The sequence below is a fragment of the Haliaeetus albicilla genome, chromosome 17 (genome assembly GCF_947461875.1).
Source record: "Haliaeetus albicilla chromosome 17, bHalAlb1.1, whole genome shotgun sequence".
Lineage (NCBI taxonomy): Eukaryota > Metazoa > Chordata > Aves > Accipitriformes > Accipitridae > Haliaeetus > Haliaeetus albicilla.
In genome coordinates this window covers 7,517,782-7,530,103 of record NC_091499.1, presented here as the reverse complement: position 1 = coordinate 7,530,103, position 12,322 = coordinate 7,517,782, and the positions used below count along the sequence as shown (strand labels likewise).

At 51.4% G+C, this 12,322-nt stretch overlaps 1 protein-coding gene across 1 annotated transcript; it reads left to right on the top strand.

Moving 5' to 3' along the window:
- The first annotated feature begins 2,770 nt into the window (after window positions 1-2,770).
- HTR1B (5-hydroxytryptamine receptor 1B) lies at window positions 2,771-6,380 on the top strand. Its single transcript, XM_069804707.1, has 2 exons — window positions 2,771-4,105; window positions 5,257-6,380. The coding sequence occupies exon 1, from the start codon at window positions 2,903-2,905 to the stop codon at window positions 4,040-4,042; it is 1,140 nt and encodes a 379-aa protein (XP_069660808.1). The 5' UTR covers window positions 2,771-2,902; the 3' UTR covers window positions 4,043-4,105; window positions 5,257-6,380.
- Window positions 6,381-12,322: the final 5,942 nt, after the last annotated feature.

Genomic DNA, 12,322 nt, shown 5'->3' with positions numbered 1-12,322 from the left:
AAGGGAGGAGAAAAGCATCTTCTTGCCAAGACAAAGAGGGAAGCAATGAATGATGATTAGTGATGAATAATAACCCAGAATTAATGGAGAAGGGCAACAGCAAAAGCTGTGCACAGAACACAAACATTTTATAATGAGGGTAAACAGTGACATTAGTAGGGTGGCCAGAACTCATCGCCCATTTGCATAGTATTTGTCTGCGTTGCATGACATGGCTGATGACAGTGGCTAGGGCTAGAACCTTGGAGGCTCTCTAATTTTATCAGAAGAGCCTTTGCACAAGAGGAAAGCTGTTCCAAAACTGAATGAAGGACTAGGTTTTCCTCTTGTTATTATTGGTGTTTTAAATTTAAATCAGTCTCAGAGACAGTCCTATTTGGGAAGAATGTTGAGCTACGGAGGCTCGAGGGCAGCTGCCAACTTAAGCACAACTAAATTAAGCCAGAAATGTCGAGCAGAAGTGGAAGCAATGGCACACTGTATTAGAAAGCAGGATTATAAAATCTCTGCCCATCAAAGAGACCAGAAGGATGTAGATAGCTCTATATTATTATTTTTAATGCAGTAAAGGCCTAGAGGCTCCAACCAATTACCAGGCTCCACTGAGCACAAGGAGGCACCACAAAACAAAAACATGGAAACAGACCAAACCCTATCCCAAGCCCTTTTAGGGAAACAAAAAGGCTTATTGCCATCTTGCCTTCCTATCAGTTCGGTGAATGTAGGCAAACCTCGACTACCACACTTTGATTAAGCCAAGGCAATCCTCTCCCTACCTCGCTTCTTGAGAGAGCCTAACTAAAGAGCGGATCTTGGACTGATTTTACAAAATCTTAAGCACCGTCACTGCTTTTTTGATCTCAGGGGACCTGCGGGTGCTTAGCGCAGCCCAAGATCAGGGCACCTTGCCCCATACTGAAATAGGGAGGGAAAGCGTTGTCCCTGCAGGGCTCTGGCTTTCCCACGCTGCAGCCCTGGCTCTCCCTCAGTTGAATGCTTCTTTTCCTAGATTTTCCTCACCCCTGCGGGTCGCGACGGATCCCCTCCAGCCTCCTCCTGCTGTCCTTCCTTGATCCGCACCCTTTCAGGTGTGCCAGCCCCTCTTGCTCAAGAATGACCGACGGGGTGCTGAGGTTTCTCACCCTGCCCTTAAGCTCGACGTGGCAGGCAGAACAACGCAGTGCCTAACCCTGTGTGGTGCTGAGCGTGGCCCAGGAAGGACGGGGGCCCAGGGCAACAGTTTGCCTTCCCACCACAGAGGAAAGTAGCCAGGAGGAGATATCCAAGAGGGGAGCGCTGACAAACATGCCTTGCAGACTTAAACCCCTGTCTCCTCTTTACCGGGTTTGTCGTAGCATCTTTGGGAGATCGACCCGAGGGCTGGAGCACAGACATTTGACTGAGCTTGGAATTACCCTGAGCTAGCAAAAAGCAAGCTCGCACCTCCCTTTGTGTGTAAAAACTTCCTGCGGCTGCGGAGAACCAAACCCCGGCAGGAGTTGAGGGACCTGGGCAGATGTGAGCCCCGGGGGGGCACGTCCTGCCGCCGCCTCCCGAGCACTGAAGGATCCCGCAGGGCTGGTCAATCCCGGCTGTGCGTTTCCAAGCATACCGGAAAAAATAAAATAAAATAAAATAAAATAAAGTAAAATAAAGTAAAATTAAAATAAAATAAAATAAAATAAAATGAAATTAAATGAAATAAAATAGAAAGAAAAGAGAAGAGGGTAGGAAAGCCTGAGCCCGGGAGGCGCTGGCTGGCGAAAAGTTGAAGCGCAAAGCAGGCGATGCGAGCCGGTGGGACGCGCAAATCCCCCCCCCCCCAGCAGCACCGAGACCCCCCGGGCAGGGCGGGCGGGCGCCCCCCGGCTGCGCCCCTTCCCCCGCCCCTTCTCTCGCCCCTGCCCTTCTCCCGTCGGGTTACGGTGGGGCTGGAGCTGGAGCCCGGGCTCCTCCCGCTGCCTGCGGGGGGGGGAGAAGCAGAGGCTGGAAGGGGGGGGGCCGGGGCCGGCCGCCCTGGGCTCCCCCCCCACCGTGGGTGCGGGAGGGAGGGCCGAGGGAGGCAGCAGCTCCTCCTCCTCCTCCTCCTCCGGGGCAGGCGGGCAGCCCGCCCGGGAGCGGCACCGGTTGCTGGGTGCCGGCGGAGCCGTGCCGCGCCGCGCCGCGCCGTGCCGCGCCGTGCCGCCCGCTCTATAAAGGGCGGCGGCTGCTCGCCGCTCCCTCACACCGGCCCCTGCCCGCCGCTGCCGGCGCTTGGGCCGAGGCCGGGCCCCCCGACAGCGATGGCCCGCGGCGGGGCGCCATGGGCGGTGGTCTCCCCCCCTGCCTCCCGCGGACCCTCCTCTTCCTCCTCCTCCTCCTCCTCCTCCTTCTCCTCCTCCTCCTCCTGCCGCTCCTCCCGCACCCGCGGCGGCGGCTGCAAACTTGCTGCGGCGGGCTGCGTGTGAAGGCAGGGTCGGGCGGGTGGGCTCCGCTGCCCTCGCAGCCCCCGCCGTCGGAGTCGGCAGCCCGGGGGGCGAAGCGGTCGCCCGCGGGCATGCGGACCGCCCGTCGAGCCGCCGTGCGGAGCCGCGGGCGGCGGGACCGAGCTTAAGGGGGCGGCCGGGGCGGGAGCGCCCCCCCCCCATGCCCGCGGCTCGCCGCCTTCCGCGGGGAAGCGGCGGGGCGATGAGCTGGAGGGGCTCCGAGCCGGCCCCCCTGGCCGCCGGGTCGCCCCGCTCCCTCGGCCGCGGGGAGTGAGGGCTCCGCGGAGCTCCCCCCCCCCTCCGCTCGGTGCTCCCGGGAAGGGCGGGCGGTGCCGGTGCGGGGATGCCGCAGCCCTCCTCCGGCGCCGACGGGGTCCTCCTGCCGGGGTAGCGGGCGAGGAGCCCCGCCGAGCCCCTCGGCGCGCCGCGGCGGAGGGATGGAGCCGGCCGGCCCCTGCCAGGCGCCGCTGGTCCCCGCCAACGAGTCTTACCCCGGGCGCAACTGCAGCGCCGAGGAAGGGACCTACCAGGATGGCACCCCGCTCTCCGGGAAGATCGTGCTCGCCGCCGTCCTGGCTCTCGTCACCCTGGCCACGGTGCTCTCCAACGCCTTCGTCATCGCCACGGTCTACCAGACGAGGAAGCTCCACACGCCGGCCAACTATCTGATCGCCTCGCTGGCCGTCACCGACCTCCTGGTCTCCATCCTCGTCATGCCCATCAGCACCATGTACACTGTGACCGGCAAGTGGACGCTGGGCCAGGTGGTCTGCGACATCTGGCTGTCCTCGGACATCACCTGTTGCACGGCCTCCATCCTGCACCTCTGTGTCATCGCCCTGGACCGCTACTGGGCGATCACCGACGCCGTCGAGTATTCCACGAAACGGACTCCCAAGCGGGCAGCGGGCATGATCGCCCTGGTGTGGGTCTTCTCCATCTGCATCTCCATGCCCCCCTTGTTTTGGCGGCAGGCGAAGGCCGAGGAGGTCTCGCACTGCGTGGTGAACACGGACCACGTCCTCTACACCGTGTACTCCACGGTGGGAGCCTTCTACTTCCCCACCCTGCTGCTGATAGCCCTCTACGGGAGGATCTACGTGGAAGCCAGGTCGCGGATTTTGAAGCAGACGCCAAAGAAAGCGGGCAAAAGACTGACGCGGGCTCAGTTGATCACAGACTCCCCGGGGTCGTCCTCCTCCGTCACGTCCATCAACTCCAAGGCCCCCGAGGGATCCAGCGAAACGGGGTCCCCCGTGTACATGAACCAGGTGAAGGTGAAGGTCTCGGACGCCCTGCTGGAGAAGAAGAAGCTCACGGCCGCTAGAGAGCGGAAAGCTACGAAGACTTTAGGGATTATTTTAGGAGCCTTCATCGTCTGTTGGCTGCCCTTTTTCATCATCAGCCTGGTGTTGCCTATTTGCAAGGACGCTTGCTGGTTCCACATGGCCATCTTTGACTTTTTCACGTGGCTGGGATATCTCAACTCCCTCATCAACCCCATCATCTATACGATGTCGAACGAAGACTTCAAACAAGCTTTCCACAAACTCATACGTTTCCGATGCACAAGCTGAAAATGTTGAATGCCGTGTGTTCTCCGGGGCTCCCCCCGTGCCCACCCGTGCCCGATGCCACAGGTAGGTGCGCTCCCCGCGCCCCCCCCGGCTCCGTTCCCCACTCGAGGCGGGGAAGCCCCGGGGGGGGGGAGGTGGGAGGGAGAGGATGGAGAACCGAGGGGAGCAGCTACGAGCCCACAAACAAGCTTTTCCATCCCGTCCCGGGCAGGACCGGCTGCTTTCTAGCCCGCTTGGAGGTTTTTTTTTTGGGGGGGGGGGGGGGGGCGGCCAAGGCTCCCACCGAGCCGAGCCGTGGGTCGGGCCAGCCCGGCGCTGGTGCTCAGCCCCTTGGCTGGTGCTCAGCCCCTTGGCAAAAGTGGCAACGGTGCTGCACGCTCCTGACATTTCCCAGTGGGTTTGTGTGTGTGTGTGGCTGTGGTCCCCCAGTTCCCCCCCCCCCGCCCAGTTCGCAAGGAGTGACTCACGGCAATCTGCTTTTTTATTCCACCTTTTAAACCGATCTGCCGCCATTTCGTATGCTAATGCCTGTCTTTAGACCAATTAGTGCTAAACGGCACTTGGCTTCCCAACTCGGCTGCCGAGCTCCCCGGGGAGCGGCGGGTAGAGCCCCCCCCCCCCCCCCCCCCGGCATCTGGGAACATCGCTTGGCAGCCGGGGATGCGACCCCCCTCTTGGCAGGGAGTCGGAGGCAGCCCCGGTGCTAGCGTCGGGTTTGGGGGTTTTGGGGGGGTTTGGGGGTTTTGGGGGATTTGGGGGTTTTGGAGGGATTTGGGGGTTTTGGGGGGTTTTGGAGGTTTTGGGGTTTTGGGGGGGTTTGGGGTTTTTTGGGGGGGTGGGAATTTTGGGGGTTTTGGGGAGTTTTTGGTTTTCTTGGAGGTTTTGGGGTTGTTTTTTTTTAAGGAAGGAAGGTAGGACAGGCCCCCGATGAAGGCTGCCGGTAAAGTTTAGCCTACTTTCTGGCCTCCTTACGGCTCCGGCTGCTCCTGCTGGGAGCTGGCATCCTGCGAGGAAAAGCTGCCTTTTAGCCACCGCGAAAGGCTCGACACCTTTGTGTTTCTCTTGACACGCGGGGAAAGCTGCGCCTTTCTGCGCCTCTGCCAAAAGCGGCCGCCGGCTAATAGCGAAGCTCAGCGCCGCGTTCTGCAGAAGACATCCTTGCCTTTATTGTGATACTTTAATAATTCTGCCAATCTTTTGCTTTTTGTCCGCAGAATCAAGTTGCTATTGTAAAGACCCACTGCTTGAAACTTCCCCAAGCCCAGTTGCCAGACTCATGATGCTGCAAAAACGTCAATACATACTGCCACCAAACTGCTCAGCTCTGCATTTCAGTGTAATGACTCTGGCAGAGATGCTGTTCCAATAGTCACGCAGATCAGTTGCAAAAAAAGAGGGCAGCCTCGAATCAAGGTCTATAATTCATCCGGACTGAAGAAAAAGTTTGAGAGTAAACTCCATTTATTTTGCAGGCTTAACTTCTTTATTTGTTCTCCGGCCGGTTGTAGGGGTGTGCACAAGAGCACAGTTGTCTCTGTCTGTGTTGGTAGCATAGTTGTACTTCTGCACACCTGTAATTTCTTTCTTTCAGTGGAAAGAGTTGCTCCCTTCACTTAGGAGGCCAAGAGGAGAAAAAAAGCAGCGTTTAAAATAGGAGCATCGCAGTAAATTCTGTAAATGACTCCTTCAGCTGAACACGTGTGAGAAGTGACAGTGTGCAAAAGTTATATTTGTATTTCAAAACAATAGCAAATGCAAATGCTGTAGAAACAAGAGTTGTAGACCTGTTCAACTGCACTGCATATCTATAGTCTGTCCTCATAGTTGCCTTTATAAAGTAAATGCTTCTTGCTTCTACTCCGTAACTCAAGAGCAGAAATCAAGAAGTCCAATGACCTTTTCCATAAACCAGCTGGGAATAGAAGTAGCAGTTTGATGTTGTAACCATGTTTTCCATTTTGTGTCAGTTGCACACCCTTACCGCATGAACCACTGCGAAATTTAGAATTCTCGAAGTAATTACATTATTTAGTGTATTTTGTAAAGAAGTGAAGCAGTTTGCTCTTTCAGAAGAGCTGTATCACCTGCAAAATAAATACCCATGAATCATGAATTAACTGATGTTAGTGAAATTACTCTCCTCCCTACTTGCCCCCTATTTTTTTCTTTTTTTTTTTTTTTTCCTGATCAGACCTTAAGACAGGTCTATGCATATTCAGCAGTCAAAGTTCGAGTTTCGGGATATGGTCCACCTGCTGTGATAGAACTGCATTGATTGTTCCTCCTATGTGTAAATGAAAATGAGTATAAACAATAAAACGCTTTACTGTGTTCTCAAGAGTGGTAGCAATTGTGTGACTGAAAGGAGTATTTATTGGTTTACCTGGTTCCTCAGTATTGACTTTTTAGGTAATGCTGATTTGATGAGTCACTCAAGAAACCAGTTGATGAAGGCTGAAATTGCAAGCTTCGATCAGTGGTCAGATTTTTAACAGGCAGCTTTGCTTTCCTCCTAACCGGTACTGTTAGGTATAATTCTTACTGTTTTCGTATAATCCCAGATTAAGTTTTTAGGTGTTTTTTTCTACAGATATTTTTCTTACTCCATTAAAAGCAAACAAAACTTATTTTAGCACTTGGTGGGTACTGTAATCAATGTTGTTTCAAAACTGTCTGTATGTATTCTAGATGGGGGCTGTTATAAAGACTGGAAAAATCTTACATGATTTATCTTCCTGTTATTCTTCAGAGAGTCATTCAAGGATTTATTTACCTAACTGAAGAGTAAAGAAAGAACCTGACCCTCTGTGCCTCTGAAACTCCCATTAACTGTAAAGAGGAAGATGTGGTCATGGGCAGGAAAGAAGGCTGCAAGATACAAATTAAAGTAGTGGAAAATAAACATTTTCAGTAATTTGAAGAAATCCAGAAGGCTTGTCTCAAAATTGCATACCTCTAAAAAGCAGAACTACTATACTATGCTTCTAGAAATTACTCCCTTAAATTATTAAAGACAAATGTGATTAGAGGAATTTTCTAAAGCACTATCTTATTTGATTGAAGTGCTTGTATTCCTCTTAAATTTAATTTTTTTTTGCATACATGGGGTGAAAAAACAAGGAAGATAGCATCAAACAATGCTTAACCTGTTCTCGCTTGTCATTTTACAATCACGTAGAATGAATTTTGTTTACCCCAAATTCTCAGTGAAGTCACTAGGCTTCTCATATGTCTGAAAAAATGGAAGATGAGAGTGTAAAATGAGTATTTTCAGCATTTGCACAGAGAGCTGAGTCTTCTGTCAGTTTTATAGAGTTACGTGACTTGGAAAGCACGAGGTTCAGGAGTTGGACTTTCCCGGTCCTCGCGCTGCGGGAGCGTACCTTCGTCTTCAGCAACTGGCAGCAAATACTCCCGGCTCCCGGTCGTGATATGAGGATTTTGCTGAAAAGCTAATTCATCAAGAAATTAACTTCCCAAGGTCATGCCGAGGCTCTGGACTTTCTGCACCAACAAACGTTTCAGGTAACCACGCTCGCTGTTGGGAAGACTGTCGGTGTGAAAGCTGCGCTGAGCGACTCGGGGCTCGAGGAGAGGAAGGTAACCGGAGCCCTGCTGAGATAACCTGCTAGTTAAAAAGGCCTTGTGCTACCCAGCCAGTATCATCTAGTTCAGAAAACCATTCCTGCGGGGAGATAGGTAGAGTGAGGACACGCATCTTCGCAGTGAAAGAGAAGAAATGTAGGGCAGACATCACTCAGTGCCAGAAAATACAAATGTGTAAAACACGTTCTAAGATTCACGTAGCGTGTTTTAGGGCAGGAAGGGTGGCCCATGCGAGCTTCACTTCTTTGTGACTGGCAGAGCGTGTCCCGGTTGAACCCCGGTTGTAAAAGACGTGAGGGTTCAGGGATGTGGCAGTGAAGTTTTGACTCTGGAGAGGTCTGAGGATGTTGCCCTCCTGCCCCTCCGCTCCCTTGCGGGGCCAGGTCACTGCGCTCTGCCTCTGTAAAGATGGAACATTGAAATTTCCAGTAGGAGAGGTTGTCCTTTCTCCCCACCCCAGTACGTGTCTGTACTCCCGTGGAAGGGGCTCAGAGGACCCTGCCTCTTGGCATTACTTTGTCACGGGAACCTCTTCATGACCCCACAGGTAAACTCCAAAGGTGCTTAAGCCCGTGCTGTTTCAGTCTTTCATTACAGAAGCGGCATGCCTTTTATCTATTTATTTGTTGCATCGGGTTCAAACATTGTCAGGTGACGTTGAGACAAATCTCTGCTGGGCACCGAGGTGATCACACATTCGCAAACTTCGTGCTTCCCACGTTGCATGGTAAGGGATCTGTGCGTGATAGTGTTGCTGACGGCAAGCGCTGTGAGAGGTATGACTGTTCAAGAGTAGCTGCAGTTGTGGGAGTAGCTGTTTGCAGCCCCATAGCTGCACTATTTCCCCAGTATTCCTCAATTTTTCTTAAAAGGCATTTCTCACTCTTCCAATTAATAAAACACAGATGCAGGATATAGAAATTGAGAGGGGAAATCCCCTGCAATGAACCTTCATACAGCCGTGCAGCAGCCTACAAATTTCTACCTCTTCTGCATGCATAAGAAAAAGAAAGTGCCTTGACGAACCCGCCGAGGTTCCGTGGGACAAAAGGGAATTCAACTAATTCTCAAGCATTTGAGGAAGCTGGCCTGGCCTTCAGCCTCCAGCAGGGCCGTGTAGAGCAGGGATGAGAGTTAATACTCCATTTGGAGCAGCAGATTTCCACCCTCCTCTGCCCCTGCCTGCAAAAAGCCAATCTGCCTTCCATTAGCAGAGCTCTCCCATGGCTTTCTGGTTCACGGTTGCTGCTCCCATGCTCTCTTGGTCAGAAAGGACTGGGTATTGTCAGAAGTAAGCACTTTTACCTGAAAATCCAGATCAGTCTAAAGCTATTCTTTCAGGGGATAAAGTGAAAAAACCAAGTAGTAGTAACACTGGAGAACAAGCATCCAGATTTGCAGAGGCAAATAAGGCTGAGCAGCATGGCTGAGGGCAATTCTGTATTCAAATGGTGAAATCCCATTCAAATTGAAATGTAGCAGAGATTGAAGAACAGGTTTCTCCACCAAAGAGAGCCCGTAGCAAAGAAAGAGGGCAAGGAGGTCGACCAAAATCTCCAAGCCTTGACCTGGGTGTAAGGAAAAATCCCAAGTTTACTAGTCCTAGGTCTCAGGACCCCAGCAGACAGGTGACCACACAATTTCAGAGAGAAGAACCATACCCAGAGACATGTAGGAAAATTACAGGTGTGCCCTTATTCAATAAAGTAGATGCTAACCCCTTTTCCTGTGGTGGGAACCTTTTTGTCTTTAGGGGAACCACAGATATTTGAGATCTATCCTTAAAAACCTGTCTACATCAGGGCAGAAAGGTTTGTGGTTCGTATGAAGAGGTTTTTTGCATTTTCCAACAATTAGTGCCTAAACCAAAACACAGACGCGGTTTAAATGAACTCTCCTACAGCAGTGAGTCTCGCTGGTGATAATAATGAGCATGAAACATTTAAGCCCGGAATGATCATATAGAAAAGCAAGCAGAAAATGAAGCTTTTTAATCAATCACATATTAAGCTTGAAAGATGTAATATAACAGGCAACTCAGTAGGTGAGGTGAAAAGGAGATCCACAGGATATCAAATTTACAATATAGAGATCAAAATCTCTCACTGAGTCATTTTCAGGAGCTGGAGAAAGAAAATCTTTACTGTTCTTCTCAGAGATCAAACTCCTTGCAGCCATCCTTATAAAGGAACAAGACTTTTTTATTGTCTTTATACAAATAATACTTTGAAGGCTACAAAACAGAGAGAGTTCATGGCTGCAGGGCTTTCACTGAGTAATCATATGTTCTGTCTTTTAGGCTGAATGGTTGTAGAAAAATAGGAAAGACAGGAACAGGGGATGATTATGTAAAATAACCCCCTTTCGGCATTTCTTTCCTTATACGGAACCAAGGCAAAAACTGGAATAACAGGAAAAAACGAGATCTGGAAAATTTAGGCATTAATGAGGTTACATTAGGTTTCAGGAACATGTTTAGGGTAGAATGGGGCAAAAATAATAAATACATTTCCAGAATTCAGAGAAGTGGAAATTAAATTAGAAGTTTCCTTCCATCCAGATACCTCAGGGATACCACTATCCTAATATTAGTTTCATAATACCGTTTCTAAAAAGCTTGATATTCCCAGATATGTTCAAATTACCATTTATTAATACATTCCTACCTGCTTTTATATTAAGGCACACACTTCCAAAGCTCATTCACTCTTTTTCCTGTAGATTTCAAATTCCAATTACTTTGTGCTCTTTTCTACCTGTGTGCTGCGTTTAGAACATGAATCTCATTTGGACGCAGCCCCCTAAAATCCAGTCCTTGAAATGATGAGAAACATTGTTTTGCAAAGGAATATTGGGATCGGTGGATTTAAGAGAATTAGTGCAAAAGCAAGCAAGGTTCCTGTTTGCTATCTACAGGGGAAGGCTGTCCTTCTCTGAACTCAGTTCCTAGAAGAATCTCCTGTAGATTTAAACGACACAGATATGATATAAGCCAGACCGTAACCCAGCGCAGACATAGAAAACAGCCAGGTTTGGGCGGCAGAAGGAAAGCATCGGTGTGAAGCTCGTGCTGATACAGGTCTCAGCAGCCCACAAGGGACAGACCAAAACTCTGCATTTAGTTGAGTCCAGAAAGATTCAAAGGATCCGTCAGGGAGCAAAGGGCGAGGAAAACCTCAGGAATAGTGTCTAGGTAAGAGGGGGTGAAGGAACCCACCTTCCCCGGGGGTCCCACGGGCTCGCCCTCCCCTGGGGCTGGGTGGCCCTGGCTCCGGGCACCTCTGACACAGGAGCCACATGGCCGTGGATCAGGCTACTGGGAGGACTGGGTTAGGGCAGCCGAATCCAGTAGCCTGGCAGAGGTGAGGCTGCACAGCTCCATGCCCCAGGTCCAACCAGTAGTGAGGCTGAGCACGTATTCCCAGGTACGTGCATCCACATGTGCAACACACATATATACACATTGCCAGCCACGCAGATCAACGCAGACAGACACGCTCGGGGCTCACACTGACACAAACAGCCCCCGATGGCCTCACAGTGCGGCTAATCAGGATGGAGGTCCACTAGTAAGAATATTATATATATATATATATCTATATATATCTATATATCTACACACATGTGGAAGGTGGGTCCCTCCAGCAGCTGGGCTCAGACCCTGGATCCGGGTGTCCACAGTTGTTTGCACCTGGACGTATGAACCCCCAATGCTGTAGCCCCACTCCAGCCACTGGTACAGACCACCAGGCACACACACGCACCCATTAAGGATGCCACGATATGATGCGCACCCCCCCTACCCCCCACCTCCTGGCTCCCAGGGCACTTCACCCACTCTCCAGCTACTCTGGCTTGACCTTTGCCAGTCATCACACACTCACTCATATGCTGCTTTCTCCAGTTTTTGCACCACGGACACGCAGCCCCCCCTCCCCCCCCATCATCCCGCTGCAGTTACTGGCTCTTAGACTTCCAGCTGCACACATGCACACAAAATAGAGACCCTCACCCAGGAAAAGAGATAGAAACAGAGTTTAGTGAAGACACAACAGGCTGCCCTGATCAGGCACAGGGTATGGGCAGGCAACCATACCGACCAGCCTTTGTTTACACAGGGCCAGCCCCTTTTATCCCTTTATCACTCCATCATGTCATTTATTGCTACAGTTGTTCCTCCCCAAATGACCTGGAGCCCTCCCTTTCCCCACCTTTGGTTCTTCCACTAAGTATCCCACTGTAAGTCTTGTGCTATCCCCAAATGCTCTTCCCTTGCATCTCACAACACATCCCATACCCCTACGTAGTAATCCCCCCAGTTGAAAAGGTTCTCCTGTTGACTCATCGCGATGGGTTTCATGCCTGAACGCAGGGGCTGAGGGTCCCCTGGGACAACTCTGGGAAGGACCCAGAGAAGCTGTACCTTCCTCTGAGTCCTTAATTTGTGTCCCCCAGAACCACCTGCTGTGCCCCTGGGCTCTTCTGGGCTTGTGGAGATGGGCCCTTGATGGCCCTTGATGGGTCTGGGAGGAGGTGAGGAAGGGTATTATTGGGCTTCCCCCACCTGCCATTGTCTCTTTGTAGGGGTGCAGAGGAGCTTTTTAACACGTAACCTAATATTTTATCTCTTTCAGGAAAAAATGAGAAGGGAAATAGCTGGCAGTCACTGCTCCA